At 50.4% G+C, this 25035-nt stretch overlaps 11 protein-coding genes across 11 annotated transcripts; 5 read left to right on the forward strand and 6 right to left on the reverse strand.

Moving 5' to 3' along the window:
* Window positions 1-916: 916 nt before the first annotated feature.
* Window positions 917-2574, reverse strand: K444DRAFT_535061 (uncharacterized protein; the record flags this gene model as incomplete). The annotated part of the gene is made up of 3 exons (XM_024875258.1): window positions 917-1068; window positions 1098-1344; window positions 1390-2574. 3 exons carry the CDS (start codon window positions 2572-2574, stop codon window positions 917-919), a joined length of 1584 nt encoding a protein of 527 aa, XP_024733901.1.
* A 551-nt stretch (window positions 2575-3125) lies between these two features.
* Window positions 3126-4896, forward strand: K444DRAFT_654129 (translation initiation factor-like protein eIF-2B subunit beta; the record flags this gene model as incomplete). The annotated part of the gene is made up of 3 exons (XM_024885922.1): window positions 3126-3422; window positions 3472-4749; window positions 4803-4896. Exons 1-3 carry the CDS (start codon window positions 3325-3327, stop codon window positions 4894-4896), a joined length of 1470 nt encoding a protein of 489 aa, XP_024733902.1. The 5' UTR covers window positions 3126-3324.
* Window positions 4897-5920: 1024 nt separating this feature from the next.
* Window positions 5921-8569, forward strand: K444DRAFT_665455 (uncharacterized protein; the record flags this gene model as incomplete). Its single annotated transcript, XM_024887070.1, has 3 exons — window positions 5921-6283; window positions 6428-6979; window positions 7179-8569. 3 exons carry the CDS (start codon window positions 5921-5923, stop codon window positions 8388-8390), a joined length of 2127 nt encoding a protein of 708 aa, XP_024733903.1. The 3' UTR covers window positions 8391-8569.
* Window positions 8570-8941: 372 nt separating this feature from the next.
* K444DRAFT_644704 (short-chain dehydrogenase/reductase-like protein sdr) lies at window positions 8942-10539 on the reverse strand (the record flags this gene model as incomplete). Its single annotated transcript, XM_024884996.1, has 8 exons — window positions 8942-8967; window positions 9020-9098; window positions 9148-9210; window positions 9266-9394; window positions 9576-9758; window positions 9807-9878; window positions 10064-10200; window positions 10497-10539. 8 exons carry the CDS (start codon window positions 10537-10539, stop codon window positions 8942-8944), a joined length of 732 nt encoding a protein of 243 aa, XP_024733904.1.
* Window positions 10540-10771: 232 nt separating this feature from the next.
* On the reverse strand, window positions 10772-11724 carry K444DRAFT_665457 (uncharacterized protein; the record flags this gene model as incomplete). Its single annotated transcript, XM_024887071.1, has 4 exons — window positions 10772-11266; window positions 11324-11409; window positions 11487-11527; window positions 11688-11724. 4 exons carry the CDS (start codon window positions 11722-11724, stop codon window positions 11011-11013), a joined length of 420 nt encoding a protein of 139 aa, XP_024733905.1. The 3' UTR covers window positions 10772-11010.
* Window positions 11725-12953: 1229 nt separating this feature from the next.
* Window positions 12954-14052, forward strand: K444DRAFT_644706 (DUF689-domain-containing protein; the record flags this gene model as incomplete). The annotated part of the gene is made up of 2 exons (XM_024884997.1): window positions 12954-13683; window positions 13739-14052. 2 exons carry the CDS (start codon window positions 12954-12956, stop codon window positions 14050-14052), a joined length of 1044 nt encoding a protein of 347 aa, XP_024733906.1.
* A 285-nt stretch (window positions 14053-14337) lies between these two features.
* K444DRAFT_644707 (NAD(P)-binding protein) lies at window positions 14338-16004 on the reverse strand (the record flags this gene model as incomplete). Its single annotated transcript, XM_024884998.1, has 8 exons — window positions 14338-14518; window positions 14712-14801; window positions 14912-15022; window positions 15083-15163; window positions 15230-15304; window positions 15359-15475; window positions 15522-15567; window positions 15992-16004. 8 exons carry the CDS (start codon window positions 16002-16004, stop codon window positions 14338-14340), a joined length of 714 nt encoding a protein of 237 aa, XP_024733907.1.
* A 46-nt stretch (window positions 16005-16050) lies between these two features.
* On the reverse strand, window positions 16051-19074 carry K444DRAFT_654134 (uncharacterized protein). Its single transcript, XM_024885923.1, has 2 exons — window positions 18523-19074; window positions 16051-18475 (listed from the first exon to the last, which is right to left on the reverse strand). Exons 1-2 carry the CDS (start codon window positions 18871-18873, stop codon window positions 16187-16189), a joined length of 2640 nt encoding a protein of 879 aa, XP_024733908.1. The 5' UTR covers window positions 18874-19074; the 3' UTR covers window positions 16051-16186.
* A 75-nt stretch (window positions 19075-19149) lies between these two features.
* K444DRAFT_43229 (Formyltransferase) lies at window positions 19150-21011 on the forward strand. The gene is made up of 5 exons (XM_024872778.1): window positions 19150-19304; window positions 19376-19778; window positions 19828-19898; window positions 19947-20074; window positions 20122-21011. The coding sequence occupies exons 2-5, from the start codon at window positions 19517-19519 to the stop codon at window positions 20903-20905; spliced, it is 1245 nt and encodes a 414-aa protein (XP_024733909.1). The 5' UTR covers window positions 19150-19304; window positions 19376-19516; the 3' UTR covers window positions 20906-21011.
* Window positions 21012-21351: 340 nt separating this feature from the next.
* K444DRAFT_615451 (oligosaccharyl transferas-like protein subunit) lies at window positions 21352-22714 on the reverse strand. The gene is made up of 4 exons (XM_024880729.1): window positions 22305-22714; window positions 22155-22255; window positions 21749-22104; window positions 21352-21698 (listed from the first exon to the last, which is right to left on the reverse strand). The coding sequence occupies exons 1-4, from the start codon at window positions 22650-22652 to the stop codon at window positions 21514-21516; spliced, it is 990 nt and encodes a 329-aa protein (XP_024733910.1). The 5' UTR covers window positions 22653-22714; the 3' UTR covers window positions 21352-21513.
* Window positions 22715-22870: 156 nt separating this feature from the next.
* Window positions 22871-25025, forward strand: K444DRAFT_654137 (uncharacterized protein). Its single transcript, XM_024885924.1, has 3 exons — window positions 22871-22955; window positions 23007-23291; window positions 23338-25025. The coding sequence occupies exons 1-3, from the start codon at window positions 22911-22913 to the stop codon at window positions 24853-24855; spliced, it is 1848 nt and encodes a 615-aa protein (XP_024733911.1). The 5' UTR covers window positions 22871-22910; the 3' UTR covers window positions 24856-25025.
* The last annotated feature ends 10 nt before the right edge of the window (window positions 25026-25035 follow it).

A 25035-nucleotide genomic window follows, 5' to 3' on the forward strand; every position in this document is an offset into this window, starting at 1 on the left:
GTCCATGTCGCGAAAATGAAGAGTTGAGGGTTCCTTAACGATGATGGTAGTTTTGGGAACTCTCTCCCGAATGCAACCGACAACGATCCACTGGGGCGCTCATGCATGAAACACACGCTCAGACATCTGGTCAGATCCTAATATGCTTCCCGAATAACAAGTACTAGCAAGGGATTGTGGTGAACTAGCCTTTTGATCAATTGATCAAGCAACTCTGCTAACTAAAAGACATGCTTCTGGGGATACCCAGACCACGAATCATATTCCAATCAGCGTCCCATCTGGTTATTGGTTATCCGTTATCAGAACAGCTCGTTGTGGTAGTTGCACGGCGAGCTCAACTCACATTGTCAATGCGTCCTTCCACAGTGCAGGCCCATCGGCCTCCCAGCAAATGGGTCCGATAAACGCAGCTAAACTTGTCTAAATTGTTGAGTTTAGTTGTTTTTTGTTTCAACAGAACGCCTCTGTTGGCGGTACAGTTGGTTGCAACTTGCAACTTGGGTTGATGTGAACCCTTGTTTGGGGTTTCAATGGTCAGCCGAATGGCAAGATAGGGACAAAAATACGACATGCAAGTTAAATAAAAACGAGAAACCCTACGATGGTCCGGTCCAGTAGCGTACGGCCTTGCGGAAGCAGAGAGTCTCAGATTTACGGTTCAAGGGGAGAACGTGGCTCAGGAGCACTGATTCGGCTCGGCGTTGGATTTTGACTTACAACCAAGTCGGATCGCATGAAGCTTGAAGGGTCGAGAGCTGTCAAAGAGTAAAAGAGAGGACATGGCTTGCTTCGTTGCCTGCTTGGAAAGGAATCGCTGCAGAGTATCGACGCAGATGGGCAGTAGCCTCGACGTTTCCACCTCAAAGATTCAAATCACAGTGGTCGAAGGGGGAGATTATGCAACAGGTGTGTCTTAAGCTATATGCTTCCCATCCTCGCCACCCCGAAGCGCGAGAAAGGCCCGAACATCTGTCACATACTGCAGGCCTTCCAACAGCGGCACCAAGTGCAGAAGATCGTTATCTGTGGGATCATTAATCCAACCTTCTATCGGTATTGCATTGTCTTGCAGCAATTAGTACGTGATGGCTGACCATGGATGTTATACTTGCCTTGGTGAAACATGTAACTCAGGGGGCTGTTGTCCAATATCATAACTTTACTGAGGTCTGGTTCAACAGAGCTCAAATCTTTTATGAAGGCACCGTGTCGGAATGTACAATGTTGGCGGTAATATCGACCTGAGAAGAACTTGCGTTCCTGTTCCAACCAATCGATTACGGGATCTGCGTATTCTTGGACGGAAGCAGTGAAAATAACAAGGTTGTACCATTTACAGATCTGTAATTCATCAGGATCGTTCACATTAGGGGTAAAAATACTCACTCGTCGGAGGAAGTCATCGCAATGAGGCCGCTTGTGAACATAGTAAAGAATGGGGTGCTGAGGGCCGAGTGTTGGACCACCGCCAGCTCCCACGAGCGTGCTGAGTTTCACTTCCACCATATGCCCGGTACTCATCCGGCCACCCTTTGCCATGCTGTGGATTAAAGTCTCATCAAGATCAAGAATGAGAGTCTTCTGCGTAAGTCTGGCGCTGGGTGCGTCTGGAAGGGTGTAAGAAGGCTGACGGCGAGGTATGAGTGGTCTCGGGGGCGCTGGTGCACGAGGATATTTGGTCATAAGCATAGACGCAGCCGGAGAAGTTGGCGATTTCAGTGTAGCCGGAGATATCTCGCCAGTAGCAATAGCAATAGCACCAGAACCATTGCTTTGGGTGTTTGTTGACTGAGCTTTCCTATGCTTTCGTTGCCGCAGACTATCTTCATTATGAAGTTTGATTCGAATAGATCGTCTGGCCGGGGCAATCTCGTCGGAACCCTGCAATGACTTTGAGCGGGTATGGCGACTTGATGATGATGAATCTAGCTTCTCGCCATCGTTCATAGAGCGATCTCGGTCGGATTCAGACTCGGACGACATTCCGGACGAGGACGAGTTCGACGAGAGCCCTCTCATTGATTTCGACGATCCTCGCCTCCCAAATGCACTCCTACCGTTATTTGGATCTCCCAACAAGCCTGCACTGTCTGCACTAGAGATGAGAACATCATCGGCAGCGGAAGCTCGTCTTCCAGTACCAGAAAACGAGGCCCCAAACTTTCGCAGCTGCGAAAACGGGCCAAATGTTCCCCTCTCATCATACAGACATGCTATCAAGTACACGCCAGGGGCAGCCAATGTCGAAAAAATCCAGCGGATCGAACCTATGAGGACGAAAGATATCCTCTTCGGGATGATGAGCCACCAGGTTTTGTCTGAACCCAACTGCTGATTGCTCTCCCTGTGCAGGAGGGGCGTTTCTTTTTGGACTATACTATCATCCACATCGTCTGGTTCTGGAGTGTCTCCCGCATCATCCGCATTCTCGCTGAATATGGCTCCTCGCGAGTTCCTTCTCGACTCCGTCACGGTAGCGGACGCGAGGATATTGCCATAAGAATTACTTCGCGAAGGTGCTGGAGTCTGTGGCGGTGACACTCGTGCCGAGAGGATATTCAAAGAGTTCATCGTTCTATCCCAGCCATGAAGGAAGGCCTCTCAGTAACTTCTATTGATGTTATTATGAGGTGAGAGAGCCAGAAAAGGGGCCCGCGGCTCCAGGACTTTGGACACCGTGCGCACAGTATCTGCTCGAAGGCTGAACGCACGAGAAACTTGTCTGGGACAATATCGTAGAGTTGTCTTCGTTGCGACCTGGGGCGACGTGAGGTGAGGTTCTGCGGCCTTACAAGGAAGCCACGCGAGGGGGGAGCAGAGAGGGCGGGTTTAGGAAAAGGATATGGGCGGATGGCAGAAGAAGCTGCGACTGCAGGAGTCGGATGGGCTCGCGCAAGAACATAGAACTGTTTGGTTATTACGGTGCTGGATTGGATTGGATTGGATTGAATCGGATTGTTATGGTGTTGAGCCGAAGTTGCAAGGATCACTTGCCCGCCTCGAGTAAGCGGCGGCGCCGGTTTTCAGCCTCGTGCGTTGCTTCCCTGTCGCCAAAAATCCACGACAACTTTGGAGGAGTCATCTTCTCACAGTAAGTAGAACCAGCACAACATCACACCGCGACCTCCATAGCACAATCCCACACCCCAATCCACATCAGCAGACGCGATTGACAAAGGTCGGACCATAGTAAGCATGCGCTCCACAACCCCCCTGCCAAAGCATCTACTCTGCGCGGTGTTTACTTAAAAAAAGTTACACAGGCACACTGAACAAGGGATCCCCAATTGACGCGGGAGAGCCCCCCAAAGCGTGGCCACGATGCCATCACTTCAAGCTGGCTATGCGCCAAACTTGGGCATTTTTCTCAAGTCCCTCAAGACTGCCCCTTTGGAATCATCGATTGAAAACCTGATTTCGTCTGTGCAGCCACAAATTGCCTGTCTCCCAGTGACTGACGCTTGGCAGGCTTCTCAAACGAAGGCAGATCCGAAACTCTCGGCCATGTGCAATAGCAACTGCCCATCTCTTGCTCCAAGTAGTGGCAAAGTTTAGGTGGACGGATATTGGGAACCTCCTTGAGCGGATACAGGAGGTCGGCCAAAGGCTCGTAGAGGCGCAACCCAGGGAGATGGTGGTGGGAAACATTGTACGCCGAGTTCTAGGTATGATCAGGGATGAAGCCAAGGAAGACCGAACCGAAGATGCTAGCGATTCTACGTCTACAAGCCAACTAGGCTCGCCTAGGCGTGAGCGCAGCGAGTCTGGATCCTTCCGAACGGAGGGAGGAGCGACATCCTCCAGCCCCCTTCGCTTTGTCTCGACGGACGCTTCGACTTTGAGCGAGGCAAGCGGAGATGATGTGTTTGGAGGGAGATCACAACCCACATCCCGGCCACCATTATTGACCTCCCATACGTCTTATGCCGTCTTAAATGGTGTCCCAGTCCAGCAGTCTATGTTCAACCTGCTTTCTGCTACCCCAACACCTTCTTCAACCCCTCCGCATACTAGTTCTCCCCACGGAAAATCCACAATCAGCGCGAGTTCTCTAGCGCAGAGAATAGTAATTACTACAAGAGATCTCAAAGCTGAGGTCATAAGCGGGATTGAGGAGATTATCGACGAGCTTGATCAGGTTGATGACCAGATTGCAGCATATGCCCAGGAGCACATCCATTCAAACGAAGTCATACTGATCCACTCCTCGTCACTAAGTGTCCAGAAGTTCTTACTGAAGGCCGCCGAGAAAAGGAGATTCACTGTCATTGTTGCCGAGTCGTATCCAAACGACCACGAAGCAACCCATGCAGCAGTGACTGGGAAGGTTAGCCCAGATGTCGAGGGCGACGAGATGAGTACGGAAACGTTCTTGAAACCACTCTCCGCTGCCGGCATCACCGTTATCCTCATGACCGATGCAACTATTTTTGCGATTATGTCGAGGGTCAACAAAGTCATTTTGGCAACTCATGCTGTAATTGCAAACGGTGGATTGATAGCAGCTGCTGGCGCCCGAATCATTGCCAAGGCAGCGAAGGTGCATAGAACACCTGTGATCGTTGTTAGCGGGGTCTACAAACTGAGCCCAGAGTATCCCTTTGAATTTGAATCATTGATAGAATACGGAGACCCTGGGAACATCATAGGCTATGGAGAAGGTGCTTTGGTTGATCACCTGGAGGTTGATAACCCGGTTTACGACTACGTACCTCCTGATCTGGTTGACTTGTACATCACCAATCTGTAAGATACCTAGGCCCTTTTCCCTCTTCATCATGCTTACAAGATGTTTCCAGCGGTGCACATGCACCATCGTACCTGTACAGGATCGTTGCGGACCATTACAAACCAGAAGATATCAACTTTCACAAGCCAGAACTGCAATTTTGAAGGAAGTTCAAGGATGCAGGTTTCAACGCAAATCCGAGCCCCCTCCAGCATCATCAAGCAGCGTCGGGACTAATTCACAGTTCAATGCTTTTTGGCTGGGTGCTTCTCATACGCGGAAAGTCCGTTTTGACGCGAGATGGCAGGTCGAGACAGGTCGAGACAGGTCCGAATCGATCTCTGAGCGCCACTACGTGGGGTGGTTCTGCTCACCCGGCGTTGACCTGGACATCCACCATTCCGGGCTTGTGCACCATATAGATTGAGAGAAGGCCGATTGTGCTTAAGCCTGCTCTAAAGCCTGCTAATTGTGCAGTACAGGCACCAGCAGTTCTTAGTTATTGCTGTAAGAGTGCTCGAAGCTTCCAATTCAACTTCTCATCTATATAAGGAGCACCTGTAACCTTGTCTATTCTAGATTCGAGTGTCACACTATCCGCGCAGGTCTCTACACTGTACCATAATGCCTAACGTTGGCATGTGCTTTGTTACCTTATGCTTGTCTTTCTGTTTCTCGAAGCGATTGGGCAGTGTTAATGTACTTCGCACCATATCTTAAGTTCCCGGTCGTCGTCGATGCTCTGGTCGCTGCCTTGCGAAGCGTCGTCATCTCGCAGAGGACGAACATCTCTCATTGGTGGCCTTGCGAAGCACCCTTGCAGGCTGGGCTGGGCTGAACCACCTCACTCCTCCTGGCCGAATATTATATTATATTCCAAGCTCTCCTTATCTACTACTTCATTTGTAGTTCTTCTCCATCTCCATCTCCATCCGCGTCCCCCCCTCCGCGTCCCTCGCATTTGTATCTGCGACTCGAGGCGGGCTTAACGTTGACACTACGCCGTGGCTCGTACATCTTTCCCTCTTGGCTTCCGATATTGCTCCAGCACCACCCCATCCATTCTCATTCAAGCATCAGTAAATATATCAATCGCCCGACCAACCTCCAGGGCCATCCTCTGAGAGATCCTCCTCCCGTAGTTTGACCTTCCTCCTGGTCGTTCAGGCTAGCTTCCAACGCTCCAAAATGGAACATGATTATATCCCACAATTTCCACCACCCCCCTACTCGGAAAGTGACACAGGGACCCTGAGTGGTGCGATACCCCAGGCACGCAATCCATTGGGATCTCCAAGTTCGTCGGTTGACGAAACTATTTATACCCCTTCCTACTCCCCTACAGCGAGCGTCCATCGAAGCCAGACGCTTGGAGATGACTTTGACCTCGCCTCTTCTTCTGCCGCCGCTTACTTCGAATCAAGGCCTCCTCCACGCACCCCAGTATCTGGCACCCTAGAGATTCACAGGATAGCAATCACGGCAACAACAGCACCAAAGGACCTTAAGTACTCCCCAGCTTTCCTCGCAAAGGATTGCACTGCTCAGGATGTAAGGATAAACTGGGTTCTCAAATCTTTCCTCGTCGTTTTATGATACTCTTAGCTCATCCAATAATATTTTAATCAATCCATTTCGCTCAGTTATACTCTGAAGCTCTCTGAAATGGAAATTGCTGACTGCGCCAATGTTCAGTGGGCTACATTTGTCAACTATTTGCTTCCGGATCATGCAGCTGAGGCAAATAACGATGTTGTAGATCGGAAGCTTCGGGCGGAGCTTGTCGAAGGCATGCATCAGCTTGGCCTCAACCAAAGCGAGCGACCAAGGTCCGACGGCAGCGAAATTAACGCTCAGCTACTACACTTACGGCAACAGATATCCAACACCACGGAAAGGTCAGAAATGGTGGAGCCTACGATTTTAGAATGGAACAGAGGGTTTTTCAGGCCCCGAAAAATACTGATCAGTACCGTTGATCAAGTCGCTGAGAGAGCCGCCCGAGAGGAGACAGGACGAAGCTCATACTCATACATTCCTCCGGGGGAAGAGATGCGGCAAGAATCCTCAAGGAACAATCGCCAAGGCTTTCTCGGCCTCGGCGGCTTTCCTTTTATCGATGCCGGGCCCCAAGGCTTTCGGATGGGACCCATCGTCGTCAGTCAAAGCTCAACTCCTTGCATCACTGGCCATACTCATTTCCAACAGGCAAATAATGAAGGTTTTCGAATTGGCAAAAGCCTTGTAGTAAGATGCTCTTTCACGCCCTCACTGGTTGGATTCTTTAGTTTGACCTGGCAGAAATTAAAGGAGTCGCTATGTTAAATCTTGTCCTGGGAAGTCCCGGGACAATTTTGGCGCATGTGCAACTTTTCAGGACTTTTTTCATTTCTGGCCTCTACCTTTGCATCTAGTCTCACGAGCATGGCCCACTAACATGCCGTAGGCGAACAACGAAGGACTTCGCTTGGGTAACATCCTCGTAAGTGATCAACATGGGTTTAGGCTTGGAGGCTTGCGAGGTTTCGTCAAAGATCGAAATGGAGCAAGCCCTTGTGGCAAGCCATTCGGGAGGAGAGAATCTGATGATGATCACGCAAGGGGATGGGGACATCATGGTCGCCGACATGGCCACCACGGAGGCCAGTCATTTTCGCACGGGCAACATCGAAGAGACCGGTCTTCGTCGGCATCCAGTTCCCCTAGCAGTAGCTCTTCAGATTCGGATTCGTCAGTTGGTTCTCTTCTAGAGCACGATGACCTTTCAGATCAACAATTGCCAATCATAAAACAGTCGTTAATGGAATGGCTAAATCACCCAGAACAGCCAATAACTAGAGAATTCGTTCAGAATGTTCGAAGGGACATTAAGGCTGCCAAAAGGCAGCCGTCATCGCCGCAACTCCCTGACCAAGATCTCAAAAGGATGCGGAGTGAGGTAAAGGATTTGTTGAAATCAATGAAGGAGAATCGAAAGACTCGAAAGAGGCAAAGGAAAGCGACGCGACGCGAACGGCGAGCCTCTAGGCGACTCGAAAAGAAAGAACGCCAGGCTGCTCGGAGAGAAGTGCGTCGAGGAGGTAAGATGGCCGAGAGACATTGTGACGGTGGAGGGAGAGGGCCTCCCTGGATGGCTGTTCCGCGCTCCTTTATGGCGAATCAGCCACCTCTACAGACTCCCGCCAACACGGTGCTGCCTCCAGCACCTCCCATACTAGCCCCAGCTACACCTGGCATTCCCTTGGCCAGGGCAGCTTCTGTGCCCTCAGTTCAAAGTCCTTCCTTTGGCTTTGGCTTTGGCTTTGGCCGACCTGGTCGGCCAGGCATGAAGGCGATGCATGGCGGCTGGCCTTTTACTCAGGCGCTGCCGTATGCCCCTGGTCGGATCTGCGTCCCCAACGGCATGACGCACCCAGCGCCAATATCTTACAGTGCAGAAAAGATACATGCACAAGCGCTTCAGATGGAGCAGGCCGCAAAGTCAAAAGATAGTCGAGCCATGGAGCTGCGCACGGCTGCTACGGTTCGAGGTGTTGGTGAGAGGCAGAGATTGAAAGACCTAGATTTGGCCACGAAACTAGAAGAAGAGGCTGAGAATTTGAGGATTGAAGCCGAAAAGTTGCGGGCTGAGACTCAACACTTGGATACTGAATTGTAGGCGATCGATCCCGATTCTGTTTCTGGCTGTCCCATGATTTTCTTTTCAGACAGTGTCCCAGTTCTCACGAAACAATCTGTATCAAACAATTACTAACAGTACCGTTGACTAGGGCCCGAGAACTCGAGGAAGATGGAGGCCAGGCTTCTGGCATTGTCCGGAACTGAAGTGTCATGCTTCAATAGTCTTGACCGTATTACTGTGCTTGTTTTCAGCTCTGGTAGTGTAATTCGCAGATAGTTCATGAAGGGTAGAAGCGAGTCTCTGCTCAAATAAGTAGTCTTTCACTTGGTCAAGTCAAGCAATTGGGTGAAGGCTTTCAGCGTGGTGCGAGGACCGAGAGCATTGACTTGGTCTTTCCGTTGTGCCGCCGCCTATTTCTTCTATGGGGACGTGATATTCAGATGCTGATGGATTTGTAGAAGTTCTTCAAAACACTCAAAAAAAACTGCAAAAAGAAGTCCAATCATCTGATTTAGCTAAATGGCTCCACGCAAGAAATTGTCGTGCACAGTGCCATTCATTAACTTTCAACGATGAGTGGCACCCAGCTAATCATTTTGACCAAGACCCGAGTCTTCATATGGAGTCAGTGGACGCACGGTTGACAGTGTATCGAGAGAACCTACCAACTTGAATCCTCTGCCCAGTCATTGACGTATTCTTGGTAATATCGATGAAAGCCTGGGCTGCATCATCGAGGTCGGTCTGGATACAGAATCAGATACTGCACTGGATGGATCTCCAAGTAACTGACGTCTTGCCTGAGATAGGCTTTCTCTCGCATGTCCTTGATCCTGTCTGGCCCGTACCTCTCTCCCTGGTGGAATGAGTATTACTTCACGCTTTGAGAAGGTAATTACAAGTATACTGACCCATTCAGTACTCAAGAATCCTGGTAAGACAGCGTTGACCCTGATTTTGGGGCCCTGAGTGCCTGCTAGACAGCGCATGAGGTGCAATTGAGCTGCCTTGGTGACTGAGTACGGCATGCTGCTACCACCCTAGCCAGATTATTAGCACAGTAAGAGCCGAGGAAGTTTCGAATAAGCCAGGAGCTTCAAAGCCTTCTTTATTCTTGATGCACAAGAATAAAGGAGTCACAATGGCCCTTGCCACAAACTCCAGGCTCTCGACTCCCATCAAAAAAAAAATTTTTCTTTCAAATATTGGTCGTAGACTGACTGGTATCCTGCCTGCTATGCTGGAAGTGATGATGAATACGCCACCGTCTGGATTAGCATTGAAAGTGGCGAGTGCCTCACGCATCAGAAAGACATGAGACTTGACGTTGACTGCGTAGCAAAGGTCCCAGTCCTCCACAGTTGAGTCATTTAGATCCCCGAAGTTCGAAAACCTGGTGTAGCCCTTCTGGGTGTCAGCTTCGGAACGGATCTTCGAGATGGGGCTTCCAACAGCGTTCGAGATGATGACATCAAGCCCTCCTAGCTTGAAAATAGATTCCTCTACAACGTGGGCACAGTCTTTCTGGAGTCCCCTAATCAAACCTAAGGTCAGCATTTCCTGCTCTGGTTTACAGTCTCATAAGCTTGCGGCATATTACACGAAGAGAAGTGGAACATTGTGTGCTGAACTCACATGTCCTGTTATTGAAGTTAGCCAGATCAAGCTACCAATTACGAGGGGAAAGCCGCGGGACTCGCTTTACTTACGCCTTGAATGGTGAAAGCCCTCACCCCGTAATCCTGCTCAACCTTCTTGGCAACTGCTGCGGCTTTGTCGGCACTGGATTTATAGTTGATGGCCACATTGCATCCTTCGTCAGCGAACTTGAAGCAGATGAGTTCACCTGCCAGGGTCACACAGTTAGCAATACCCACGGGAGAATATGCGGTGGACGGCTTGTGTCACGAGCAGTGCAAATCGAGAAACGTCAACTTCGGCATGGAGAGCTCGCGAGATATATGGGATAGGAAATAGCAGATGAGGTCACACACCAAGTCCACTATGATGTAAGTCAGCTACGGTACTTGTGTTGGCGCAGTACGAAAAGGGGGCGACGAAGCTACTGGTCAGGAACCAGCACCATAGATCGATGGCAGGGGCGCTTGTGCCTGGTTAAGTTGCCAAAATCTTACCGCGAACCCCCCGTTACCAGGACATTTCGACCCTTGAGAGAGTAAGGCATGTTTGTGAAGCCCTCTTCGAAAGTCCCCTTTCTCTATTTGGCCTGTTTGCGTGAATGGTTGCAGGGTGGGATGTGGGGTGGATCAGGACCTCGGGCAGGTGACTTTCAATTGAGCGAGAGCGAGAGCTAGAGCTGCCGGCACCTTGACATCTGCCAACGTCCAGTACGCGTGGATAAATAGACCGACAGTCTTCACGACGAACCATGCCGAAAACAATCGTAAGGCGTAAGGGGTTATTCGATATCCATTAATCTTCAGCACAAGTCATTGGGAAACTGTAAAATACTGGGCAATCCTTCTATGCCTTTGAAAAGCTAAAGTACACCTGGTCATATGCCAGCAAATTGTCATCGGCGAACGATGCCTGATTCAGAAGTTATTCTGCTATCCGCCAGCAGACAACACCATACGTCTGCCTGATATCCCACAGTGATATAGCAGCGACTACTTCTGGATCGGTTATCCCCAACCTAAACGCTCTTGGCCTTGTCATCCTCATCGATGCTGCCATCGGAGCTCTCGGTATTAACACGTCGAGTCTCGGGGAGCTCTTCGAAGTCTTCTCCTGGGCCGTGGAGTTCCTCCTCGAAGACGGGCTCTTGCTCAACCTGCTCGAACTTGGTCTTGAAATCCTTCAAGCCGGCCGTGTAGCTGCTGCTATTGGAGCGGCGGCGTGCATTGGCAAGATTGAAGCCCTCGTCCTGGACTTCCTCGCCATCGACACCCCTTTGTGAGGCATCAGCCGTGTTTCCACATTGTAAGATAGGGGATAGGGTTACACACCAGCCTCCCTTTCCGGCACCATTCTTCTTGGTCTTCTTGGGATCGGCATCGACGTGACCTGCCTTTGCAAAGTAACGAGGGAGATGCTGTGGTGACCTCAGTTAGACTTGCTTTTAGACACGAATGAGGACGAAATGTGGGAGGAGGGGTTAGGAGAGCTCACTTCAGTAGCAGCGGCAGTACCATCAGCCAAGCCAGCGTGGTCTACAAGTCTTCAGTCAGCAATTTGTAGGCCGCCAAGGCTGGTTTAAGTATCAAGGGAAGACGTTTGGGGATGGATGGGGCGTGCTGGGGGCATTTGGGAGGATGTGAGTGAAGGACGCGAGGTGAGAGTCGACAGAAGGTAGCCTAGGGGTTCCCATACCGCGGTCATTGAACTTGTTGGTCTTGCCCACTGTCATTACATTAGCAGACGTTCAAACAGCAGCTGTGATGACGGAAACGGCCATTGAAGTGGTATTGTACACTCATTGGAAAGGTGGAAGACGGAAGCAAGGGACGGAAGCTGACGAGGAGGAGGAGGAGGAGGAGGAGGGGTAAAGATGAGAAGCAGGTTTGGAGCGACTCACTGATTGCGGATTGATGTGGGAATTGAGAGCTTGAGAGCGTGAGAAGGGAGATGGATGAAAGTTGTTCGGTGTTTGTTGGTGTTTTATGATTGAGGGAGATGATGTTGGATTGGATGGGGTTGGAGGTGGGAGGTGTGGAGGTGGAAGCAGACGAGGTCTGTACAGTAAGGGAGAGCGAATGTAAGGATTGGCGATGGGATGGATGCAGATGGAACGCCGCCCCGCCCTAATGGGGCCACAAATGTCACGCGATCACCCCGCCACGCGAGCAGCTGGAGCAGCAGCAGCCCCTGAGGTGACGCCAGAGCGCCTGATCAATTGCAGTGGTGTTCTGTTGTTGCAAGTACAGTGCTACTATATGCTCAGCAAGCTATACGTCGTTCCGTTTCTGCTTGCGTGCCCTACCTCCCTCCCCCTCCCTCCGCCTCTCTTCCCTCCGCTCCCCCTCCCTTCCTCCCTTCCCTTCCCTCGAAATCTGGGGAAGCAACTGCTCTGGGCTGCCTGTCCCGCCTCCGTGGGAAATGTGCCTCGCTGCCTTCCTTAGCGAGGTGCGCTAGCTGTACTTGTACTTATCACTCCTCGCACACCCTCGATTGATCATCATCCTCTCTCCCAATTAGAACTCTCTGCCTTGCTGCACTGCTTGCGACCTGGTCACCTGACTCCTGAGCCCGTTGCCCCTCCACTCCGCAAATAAGTGGGGCGGGCGTCATCGCTCCAGTCCGGCAGTCGCCCTCGCCCCGCCCTTGCCCCGCCCTTGCCCCGCCTGCTGAGCTGAGCAGATTAGCTGAGCTGAAGAATTCTCGCCGACGGGACATCAGGGACCACTCACCAGACTGACACTGACCCCGACCGCCGACCCTCGACCCCCAACCACTGACCACTGGCATCTCCGCGTCAAACAAATTTGGTGATCTTCATCAATCCCCTTTGCTTTGCTTTGCTTTGCATGCGCAGGCGACTGAGCCCCCACCACGCAGTCGAGCTCACCCAACTCTGCACCCAGTCCCCATCAAGAACTCAAGAACAACCCCAAACAAACACACAGTTTGTCTGTGAAAATGGCACCCTCCGTCATCATTGACAATGACTCCGATTTCACCCCGATGCATGCATCAACAGAGGCCCCCCCCTCTCCCTCTCACCCCAGAACTCTCCTCCTCGCGCCGCCGTCCATCTCCAGCCACGAAGAGAACCTGCGCAATGTCCTAGCCTCACACAACAGATCTGTCACCGACTTGCAAATGCTCGACCGCCTCTCGGCTGGCCTTGTCACCCTCCCCGATTCCACCTACGACCTAATCCTCATCCTCACTGACGCTGACGGAACGCGGACCGAGTCCTCTCAATTGCTTGGCCGCGATGTCCTCGGCAGAATTGCACAAGCTCTGAAGGCAGGCGGCAAGTTACAGGCACAGGATGGAACCTTTGGACAAGGTGTAACGGCGCCAGAGCGTCAAGAAGGAATCCTAGCTGGTTTGATCGTTGACGGTAGTGGAATGGCCAAGCCAGATTATGGTGCGAGTGATGCGGTGCCTTTACGTCTACGGAGGAAGGAGAAGAACGGCGTGGTTTCCAGTGCAGGGCCTCCGGTGGCGACGGCGGCAGTTCAACTGAATGGCAAGCGGAAGGGCGTTGATATGGCCCCGAGCAAGCCCGTAGGTATTGGATTTGTTGATTTCAGTGACGATTTTGGAGATCCCATGATTACCGGAGAAGACGATGACGACGATCTTATTGATGAGGATACATTGCTTACAGAGGAAGATCTCAAGAGACCCGTGAACATTCGTAAGTGTTCGATCTTGTAGGGCTTTCCTTTCTTTTGAGCTAATGGTCAAATCAGCTCCGGAGTGTGCCCCAAGAGTTGGTAAGCGTCGTCGAGCATGCAAGGACTGCACCTGTGGACTCGCCGAGAAGATTGCAGCCGAAGACGCAGCCAAGCGGTCAAATGCTGATGCCCAGCTCAAGACCCTTAAACTTGGCGTCGATGACCTTGCTGAGGTAGACTTCACTGTTCAAGGCAAGGTTGGATCTTGTGGAAATTGCAGCTTGGGAGATGCATTTCGGTGTGATGGTTGCCCGTATATTGGGATGCCAGCTTTCGCTTTTAAGCCGGGCGAGGAAGTCAGACTTCTGAACAACGAGTTCCAGCTGTAGTTATTTGATTTTGGGCTGGAGTTATTGATAGAGGACATCCGAGGCCGCCGTGCCGTGCCGTTCTGCATGATATAGAACATAGGTCTCCGGCGTTTGCTAGGGAAGTAGATGAGAACAAGGCAATCAGATTTTCGCATTGCTGGTTACTGGATATATGAGGGTTTTCTCTAGCACAACTCCCTTTGCGCTTGATATCTTGCTTTTTTGCCTTTCTAGGGAAAGGTCGATAAGTTAGAGGCATAGTCTTAACAGATGTAATACAATCCTTCGAGGCTCCACGTTCATTCACCTGCCCGGGACTTCTTGTTCAAGAAGCACTCCTCCCTCGATCGCAATGGTTCCCCCATTAACGTAATTGTTCTTTGCCAAAAATATCACGCCCTGTGTCATCTCTTTATCAGACCCGGACCGTTGTGCAGGAACATGACCTTTTCCCTTGATCTTCTCCTGCGGCAGTGAACTCTTTCTGATTCTCATCACTCTCTTTCGTCGTCATCCCGGGGGGGAAGTAGCCAGGCCTATGATTCCGGAGTTAGCAGGACACAAAGAGGAGCAATTTATAATCGGAATAGTGCTTTTCTCTCCGCTGGGTCTTAGGCATGGAATAACTTCCAAGAGGTTCTGAAGGAAGAGCTTCGCGCTCAGAGAAAGACACATACGCAATGCTGTTCACTCGTATTCCTGCTTTCTTGAACTCATAAGACATCAATTTAGAAAGATGGACTGTCGATCCTTTCGCTGCGTTATAGCTGAAATGTCCCTGGGCATGTATGCAAGGAGAGTAAGCAACTGCTTGAATAGATGTATTCGGAAAATGATCGTGAATATTAAGAAGGGTAAAAGGGGGTTTTCCCACTACCTATAGCGCATAATTCCAGACATGGAGGAAATGACAATCACGGAGGCCGAGAGATCGCCGTGACTCTCTTCTCCAGCTTGCAACAAGGGAAGGAAGGCAACAGTTGTAAACCTGCAGGTCAGCACTTTACAGTTCAACGGTAGGGTTAATGAACCTACGTATATAGCTCACACATTAGTGTTGAACGTGTCGGACCATTCGGAGACTGTTTCTCCGTTAAATAGTCTCTCCTTCAACTCCGAGGTTTTTTCACTCTCAGGTTCCGCCTTTGGACCAGAAATCCCAGCATTCGTTATAAGAAGATTGATGTAATCTTACTTTTCCTTCTTGCTAATCTGGACTACCAGATCCTCGAGCTCTTCTTCCTTCGTTACGTCACAAGGCCCTACTGTACTCTGAGCTCATTCAATAATCGACTCAAGCCTGTGGCTGAGAAGAGAAACTTACGGGATGATTTCTCCTCTCTGGGCGGGAGAATGTGCCTTTGTAGCCTTTTTAAGAACTTCCATACGTCGGCTAGTGATATGCACTCGGGCTCCATTCGCTGCCAAAGACTGCGTCGCCCTGAATTATGAGTCTGGCACCACTAGCATTTGATTGATGAACTCACAATAAACCAATGCCCGCACCACCTCCAGTCACAACGCAGACGAAACCTTGACAGAGAAGAGCTTCTCAGCTCTGAGATCCTCAGTAGAAACCATCCTTAAATATACATGAACTCGCTATGGGCTAAACGCTGGTTGGTGTTACTTGATCAGGAGAAAGGGGAGATGAAATAATGGAATCTGGATGTATTGCAGAGGCAGATCATCAAGAGGAATAAAAGGTTTTCGAGGATGCGCATACTTGCTTGTTCCGAGCTAATTCCTTTCCCAAACTAATCGTCAGTACGATCACAAACACGGTATATGCAGTTCACAAGAAATGACATTGGCCACAAACTCGTCCAGTTGGCAGCCTTGACACACATACATCATGCTGATTTATGTATTATTTACTACTCATCGTTAACCCTGCTGTACCGCGAGGTGGAATCTTGAAACTTCCGGCAAACAGGGGTAAGCATTAAGCTAACACTTGTCCTACTCATAGTTGGCCCCGGCTCCAGAGAATGGTGGGACCTCGGTTGAGGCTCGCTGAATATGTCACCTGAAAAGCATCCACTCATAAAGTCGCTTGATTTATTGCAAATTTCATTGGGGCAAGTTCCTATCTTTATAAGTGGTACCCGAACAGGAATCTGAACTGGATGAACAAATAAACTTTGTTGGTCTATCGATTCAGGTTCAGCAAGGCCTCAATATATCTCTTTGTATCGACACCAATCCCCTGGGCCAGCTTTCCTGGACCACTTGAAGTCCAACTCGCATCCGACACTCCCGCAGAAGAACCGCTTGCAAACCTGACCGCCGCTTTGCTTGCCACATAATCACTTGCTCGCCGTATCAAGAAAATTTCCTTGTCCTTTGGAACAAATCCATAGCCATTGGACACGGCCTCGAGGAAAGGATGAGCAGCTGAAGTGGCACTCATGAATGTACTGGTTCCCCGAGATGCCCCAGTCCCAGGTCCAGGGCCTAGAGATGATGTTTGAGTTTCGGCACTATTTTTGGCAATGAGACCAGGAATCTTGACCTGACCAGAAGTAAGGGATGCTGTAGATGGCTCAGGATCCGGAACTCTTGTCCAGACAACCCACCATCCTCGGCTCGTCTTGCAAGTACGCTCAAGTTTGCCTCTGTCTGTGCTGCTAGCGATATACGTATTGATAATCTGCATATGGGTGTTCAAAGCTTCGATACGAGACCATGGTAACACCTCAACTGATTGCAATTGCAGCTGAAGCGGCTCTGGGATATTAGGGATCGTCGAGTTGATGGTCAACAGTTTCGGATCCCAAACAAGGTCATATATTGGAGTGGTAGAGCCATCAGCGGGGGTAACGTCTGGTTTGGACGCCCTGTATGTTGTCGAATTAAGTAGTGGTTTGTGCAGCGGGCCAATTTGATAGTGGAGAGAGCGGTAGAAACTGGAAAGAGCCAAGGCATCTGTTCTCAGTTCAAACAAGAAAACAAAAATGAATGGCCTATTCACGTAGACAACGACTCTGAGATTTTTGGTTTTGTTTCGATCTTGGCTCTCGAACGATGCATTGGACGTCCCAGTATGCTCTGATCCGGCAAGTTTAGAGGACGGTGGCCGTTGCTCGTTTTGACCAAGGTCGATACTTATTTCTGTCTCTGCGCGAGCATCTTCTTCTCGCTCTAGTTCGACAGTCAGAGTTCGCAAGACTAATCTTGCGTTGTATTCCTCCGAATTTGCGTGATCATTCGGGATTTGGGGCTCCGCCTCTGAAGTCTCGCCATCTTCGTTCTCAATATCACCCATGAGGCCAATCATATAATGGCCAGAGGAGTCATTGCGTGGAATCAAAGACGTCTCAAATGACCCATCAAAAACAGCCTCAGGCAGGGAATTGCCCGGGGGTCGAGCGGTTGCTTTGGGGATAGGGGCTGCAGTAGGAGCAGCAATTCCTTCATTCTTCGAGGATGTCCCACCAAGAGCCCAGTGTGTTCCATATCCGAATTTTAAATAGGAGACAAATTTGTTGGTCTTGCTCGACTCACTGCCAGTGCTTGTGAAGCTGGATGGTCCACGGTGGAACGAAGGCCGTCTTATGTTGGATTTGGGGCTGTTGGGGGAATCGCCGTCTCTCATTGGCATGGGAGGCATCGTGGTCAATGGACCCTCGAAAGATAGGCTCTCATTTTGAGGCGCTTTGTCACGCATTGCCAGCCCATACACTTGTTTAGATTTCTTCCTCGTATTGGGGGATAATTCTCTCTTGTTGCCAGGTTGTTTTTGCTTTGACTTCTTGGGCTTGCGAGTTGAGGTCGGGTTATCCAGAACCCCATACGCATACGGGCCCCATCTATAGAGGTCCTCGACCCAATGCGAAATGTCCCGGAGGGATTTCCGTGATACGGCTCCAGTACCAAGAAATACGACACCGTCCTCTGCGCCGGGTTCAGTACCGGAACCAAGCCACGGTGAGGTAGGCTTGGGACGGGGTAGTTCTTTCTTGCTGCTATCAGTGCCAGGATCATTAACGGATTCGAGGTCCCCAAATCGGGACACGATCACATCAACAAGTCCTTCTATTCGGCCAACAAATCCTTCTAGAACTTCACGCTCACCGCTACCCCTTTCCTCTTCACCCACTCCCATACCAAGCTCTCCACAAGCTGCAACTTTTATTCCCCCATAGAGGCTGTTTGCCGGATTGCCATGCATGAGAACGTTCCATATTGAGAGAAATGTATCCCAGTAACGGCCAAGAATACCGACAAACTTTGATCTGCGCGTGCGCACGAAAAGGGCGCTCATGGAGGAGGCATGATGCAATAGGAAAGTAGAATGTGCTCGTAAAAGATCCCCTAGGAGCAATATCGCAGGTTTGACTTCGCGAGATGAGTATTCGGTTGCTTCTTGGTGCTCAGTAACTCGGCCTTTTCCAGCAGGAGTCCTTGATGTGGTTGGGAGCACTGTCAGGTTGATTGACTAGAAACAATTAGTCGGGAGTATTTCTGAAAGATGCTCTCACAAACAGCCAGAATCCACCATCCAGCTTCAAGCTCATGTAAAACAATGCGCGACTTCTCGGTCTCCACTGTGTCTACTGCTCTGCCTTCCGAGAAACTTCTGCCAAACTCAACCATGGCCTGGGCGAGCCCAATCTGCCTCAGCTGTTCGTTATTCTCCTCCCGCAGAGCCTCGTCACTGGGCTTCGGGGACGCCTTCTGCCTACTTCGATGGCGGGCTTCGGACGAGGAGTAGTAAACAATCTGGTTTTGTAGAGTTTCATCGGTGGTGCCCAGCGAGGGGTTGTAGATGGCCAAGAATCCCAATTGGGCTGGGACGACCTTTGGGGCCTGGGGCTGGTCGGAGGAAAGCGACATGGCATTTCGAGAAGAGACGGAGACAGACGGGTTCTAGGAAGGCAATGGACAGGCCGGCAGGAAAGGCATGCTTGGTAGTGCCGCCGCTGCGGGAGTGACGGACACGACGGAAAGGAAGACGATGATAGTGAACAGAGAGAAGGCGCGAGTTAGTGGACGCTTTGTTTTCTTTCCTGGCTGCTGCGCTGGATGGGAAGTGCAGAAGATGCGCTTGCAGGGACCCGCAATTTGAGAAGCGAAACCTTTCCCCTTTCCTCAGAAACACCGAGTCTCACCAACCGTCACGTGGGTCGTGTCCAGTGCACGAACCTGCCCTGCCCTGCCCGAGTCACGCCTACTTGCCTGTTCCATCAAGGACGCAGGGGACTTCTCAAGCTGGGGAGCCCTTGTGTTGTTGTATTCTTCCTTCCTGTGCTAGAGGAAAACTCCGGGTTAGCCCCCTTTTCTTCCTCTTAAAACCCTTTCCCGCAGTCTGCTATGATTTAATGTTGACTCGCTTCAGGCTCCTCTTGAAGGCGCAAAATTCGAATCTAAGTACCTTGGCTTGCCTAAGCTATCCTCCCCGACCAATCAGACCCGTAATGGCATGACTTGAAGGTTGGGTACGATCAGATTCGCTCGGTGGGACTAATCTAGAGAAGCAATGGTTTCCTGGCTCATGCTTCGATGCTCTGTCAAGATACCACGCCCTTCCCTACTCGTGCTATACGAGACCACCAGGTCCTACAGCACAAAGTCGTCCAAGCCTCTCCGGATCCTTTTCTGCGGGTCGGATGATTTCAGCAGTGCCTCTCTCCGGGCACTCGATGCTGAACGTGAACGGAACCCTCAGCTCATCAAGTCTATTGATGTGCTCTGTCGTCCCGGCAAGCCTTCTGGGAGATCTCTAAAGAACATCAGAGAAGGTATTGAAGATGTCAGCGGCGGAGAGCTGCCCGTATTGACTGTCATTAGTCCCAATCAAAGCCGTCGCGCAGGAGCTGTCACTTGCGGTCCATGAGAGGGACACGTTTACAGGATGGGACGTCAGTATTTATCTATTTAAATTTTGGATGCTTTCTGATCAAAGTCAGTTACCGAAGCCCCAGGGAGAGTCTATAAATCTCATTATCGCCGTTTCCTTTGGCTTGTTTGTGCCTCCCAGGATTCTGAAATGTGCCGAGTACGGAGGCTTGAATGTCCACCCGTCACTTCTCCCATTGTGAGCAGTCCAGAACTACACTTATGATCAGGCGGCTCATTTAGTAGGTTTCGCGGCCCAGCACCCTTGCAGCACACGATTCTGTCAGATGCCCAAAAAACTGGAGTTACACTCCAAACCCTGGATGACAAATCATTCGACCGTGGCATCATTCTTGCCCAGACGCCAGATCCATTTCTTTCGGTACCTAACTGGGAACACTGTAACTACCATGAACTTCTTGAATTTATCTCGCCAAAGGCAGCGAGCTTGCTGGTTCAAGGACTGCGAGACCGGGTGTTTATTCCGCCTCTCCTAAATGTTGGACTCTTCACCATTCAAGGTGACAGATGCGATTCCCTGGGACACAGGAAAACACACGCGACCAAGATTACCCCTGAAGATAGAAAAATTGATTTCCTTGCTTGGGAAGGAGACAGAATCTACCGACACTATCGTGCTCTAGGGCGTCTGTGGACGAATGTATGGATTGACGCAAAGACGACGAAGCGTCTAATATTCGAAGATATCACTTTAGTCGAAAAGCCAAAAATAACCTGGACCGAGAGTGGGGAGCATAGACCTGGAGCGAGTGCCGAAAAACCAAACGAGATGCATTCTGTGGCTCCTCTCTTTGTTGTGGCATCCAAGGTAGCCAAAACATGGCATCCCGTGATGTATGTCGAAGATGGAAACGGTGTTATTTTCAACACCAATGACAGCGCAGTTCGAGTTGGAAGTATCACTGTCGAGGGTCAGAGCAAGAAGACTGCTTCCAAAGCACTACGCAGTCTTCAGGAGTGTCTAGCGTTTGGAAATTATTCGAGAGGAAACGTTTATGGAAGGCCATAGACTATTTGTCGAACTAGTAGATCCCGACAAGACTGAAGATGGGCGGTACCGCGAAGATGGGGTGACAAAGACGCTCAGTGATCGCCCAGGTCTCCTATTGCCATCAATTACGGGGCCAGCGTGTGCGATATCGCGGACCAGTCTCACCTCCTACTATACATCACCTCACTCCGTCTTTTTATAATAGTCCGATGTGGTGATTTGTGATATTGTTAAAGGGAGCTCAACCAATCAGTTATGTCGCTCAGGAACGTTATGTTCTCCTTGCCCGGTCTCTTTTCAATGATAAAATCTCGATCAGTTGAGATATCTTTGGAAGCTCGAGAGGCGTGAAGAAACAACTCACTTGACTCGATCAACTTTCGATAGTGAGGCCCATTAAGGTTTTCCAAAGACCCGCCTTGAAATGGCTCCATCACAAAAAGTCGGGGAACATCACAGGACTCGATGTGGATTGAGAACTTAGAGATGAAGTGCTGATTACCAGACAAAATGGCTTTAAATTCAGATGCGCCGACCACCAGACTATGATACAGGGGCTTGATTGCTTTTATATACCTCTTCAAAAGTGAACTCGACTCCAGACCCCAGAAGGGTCACCCACTCATCTACGAGAAAGGTGGCAGCCAGAAGGGGTAACCGCCGTTCTTGATCCTGAAAACGCTGAGCAGGAAACTGTACATGAGAAAGATCACGCCTCCCCAGATTATGACTGCGAGTTGTTGGGTTCGAGGGTCCGAGATGCGTGGAACCTTCAGTGCTAGTGAGATGGTGGCAAATGAGAGAAGCCCGTCTGAACGGTTTGTTAGTCAGAGCTCCTATTTAGAGACCGGAGAAACCTACACATGGCTGCAACGATTTGGGTTTCCAAGCCGTATTGATTTGAAAAACCCCCAGCAAAATAACTCACACCGCCCCGTCCATCACCGGCAACGTATGGGACTTTTCGGATGTGGTTGAACATATGGCCACTTGTGAAGAGAAGGATAGCAATTAAGCTAATCCCCGCCCAAAGATTGCGATTCTGAATGATGGGCAGAAGATACGGGCCAGCAACACTTAGAAATGTAAGCGTGCCGAGTATAGTCGTGGTGAACGCGATCACTCGGACCCAATTGATGGGTCGATGTATTTCTGGGTGAGGGCGGCCGTTAAGATGACGGGCAACCCAGGAGTGAACCTGCTCAGCAGATTGGGGTCTAGAAAAGCATTAGGATAAATATCTTGAATCATTGAAGCAAGGCTTTACCCATTCGTGAAGTCGTATCTCAGCGGGGCACTGTCTGCGACGGCATGTGGTCCATGAGTTGGTTGGAAAAGGAGAAGAACTGGAGCTGTTTGGAGACCCAGCTGGGGTGTGTTAGCTATGCTCAAGCAGGATAGTCCTTCCAATACTGACAGATTGGAAGGTGTTCTTGCCGTCAGTGAAATCAAGTGTTCCAAAGACGAGCCGTGATTCTCCCTTCTTGTCTCCTTTGGTCCAACTCTTGGACAACAAATCCCACTCAGGCTGGAATTCACGACATAATTGACATCCGAACCTCGATTCCAGAGCTGTCAGCAGTACGGCAACAGAGTAGTCCCTCGGGGCGGATGTCAATTGACCGTAAATGGAGTCGTCGAGCTTCAAAGGCGACGAGGATAGGGCCTTCGAATGGAACTGCTGGAATTTATCGACAGCAGGTTTTTTCGCTGCAATCGCCGCAGCAGGTAATAAGGACAGAACCAACCCCTTCAAGAAATGCATTGTAAAAAAGAGAGAGGAGGAGCACAATGCTGGTTGACAACTCCAATGAATGTGGGTTGAAAGTCGGCGCAATTACTTGAGGAAGCTGTTCGTTGTCCTCTGCAGCCGCGGCCACGCCAGGCACCTATGCCTGATGCCTGATGCCTTAGGGTTCCGTTCTTAGCTGCGCACGTGCTCGCCCGATGTTTGTTTACTTTCACGCAACGCCATTTCTACGGGTCAAAGCCCTACGTAACGACATCAATTCAATTCACAGCAATGGACTCCTCAATTAGCTACAATGATGATGAGCACATCGAAAGCGTAAGATCCTACCAATATTGGCTCGCTTCTGTTGTGCTAACAGCGCAACAGCATCTTTCAAGGGCTCAGAGCTTAGAAATGGCGTATCAAGAGACTTTGCGCAACACCGACATCATTATTAAAGATGAAGGGGCGCGACGACTACGGCTGCGGATCCTCATGCTGGAGAACGAGAATGACGATCTTCACGAACAACTTGCCCTAGAGGATGACCGAATTGATGTCCTGGAACAAGAGAGCGAGGAACTACGAGGCCAGTTGGGACAAGCGCAGGAAGATGTTTGCCAACGGGAGGCTGAGCTTAGGACACAGACACGGGAATTGCAGAATCTGAAGGTTGGTGGCACTCTGTCAGAGGTGGAACATACATTGACACTCCTAGGCTGAGCTAGCTTCTATGAACGGGATCACCACAGACACAACAAAGATACTTACTGAGAAACTGTCCCTGGTACGCGAACTCGCAACGCTAAAACCGGAGCTTGAACATCTTCGCTCCCAAGCATCATATCAGCACACTGTCCTGGCGGAGAAATTGGCTTTGCAACGTCAAGTCAGTACCTTGGAAGTTGAACTCGAAACCGAGAAACGAGCATCGAAACGAGCTGCACAAAAGAGTCGCAATAGTGATGCAGAAATCGAACTTCAAAACCAATTGGACCAGCTACAGAAAGACCTCGCTCGCGAAAAGAGGGAACGCGAAAAGGCACGCAAAGAAGTGGAGTTGGAGCACCAATGCCAGGTCGAAGAACTGCAGAGAGAGCTCGCACAGGAGAAGAGGGCCAGAGAAAAGAATCGAAAGGAGACCGAGACTGACGTCCAGGATCGATTGGAAGAGTTGCAGAGGGACTTGGCCCGAGAGAGACGAGATGGGGAAAAGGCTTGCAAGGAGGCCGAGAAGGAACTGAAATCTGCGGAGACGCGAATTTCTGTCCTTGAAAGCAAGCTGGATCAATTGAGAATGAAGCTGCGGGCGACCAAGGACCAGCTCAAGGAATGCCAGACCGAGCTGAGCCAGGCCCGAGCAGTAGTAGTGAAGGCTGGGCCTGCGGCATCGAAGGGAGATGCTGCAGTTAAAAATCCACAGAAGAGAGGCGCCTTGGAGATGAGCACCGATGTGGAGATTGGTACTCCGGACGGAGTGGCTATGCGAGGGAAGCGGCCAGTAGCGAAAAGGGGACGGATGGACCAAATGATGGTAGGAGAGAAATCGATGTTCTCTATCACGCCATTCCTCAATCGTACTATCAGCATGGCCCCCCAAACTCCTGGCGAGGAGATGGAGCCTGAAGCTCTAGAAAAGGAACAACGAAAGGTCACAGGCGAGCCAACAGCGGAGGTCGTTCGAGAACAGCCACCCACGAGCCGGGCAGATCCGGCACCGGCAGCTGTTCCTAAACCACGCAGGAAGAAGGTTGTAGAAAATGCACCAGTAACAGAAAGTAAAGTCCTCGGGGAAGCCAAGGCCAGCAATAAGAACAAGAAGGCACCTGCAAAGAAACCTCGGGTGTTGAGCACTTTGGAGAAAGTCGGTGAGGAGGAAGGGGATGAGAATGAGATGAAAGAATTTATTCCTGCTGCAGCAAAGGGGGCCGGGGCGCCGATGCTTTTTAAAGCAGGCCAAGTGCAATTGAAAAATGTTGATGCCGAAGAGAGTGGCCCGAAGAAAAAGAAACGAAAACTCCTTGGTGGAGGCAGGACTTTGTTCGATGAGGAAGATGGAGAAGCCACGAAGCGGCCGGCAAAGGTTTCTCTAGGCCCCCCGAGATTACTGGGCAAAGGCGGTTTGGCTGGTCCTAAAGGTGGTCTGAAGGGAGGACTCGATACTGTCAGTGGATTTGGAGGCTTTTCACCATTGAAGAAAGATCGTAGAGGCGTTGGGGCTAGTTTTCTAGTCTGAGGAATTCGGTGACCATCTTAGGATATGCAATCTGTTCAGGTCTGGGGAAATGGATGGCATGGCGGCGTTGGCTTGTGTTGTATCTTTTAGTTTACTTGTGGAGTCGTTTACATGGGAATGAATTGAAATGCGACTCCTGGAATAATTTGAGCACGGACCACCTCGCGTTTTCCAAGTCTC

The sequence above is a fragment of the Hyaloscypha bicolor genome (genome assembly GCF_002865645.1).
Source record: "Hyaloscypha bicolor E unplaced genomic scaffold K444scaffold_117, whole genome shotgun sequence".
In the NCBI taxonomy this organism is placed as follows: domain Eukaryota; kingdom Fungi; phylum Ascomycota; class Leotiomycetes; order Helotiales; family Hyaloscyphaceae; genus Hyaloscypha; species Hyaloscypha bicolor.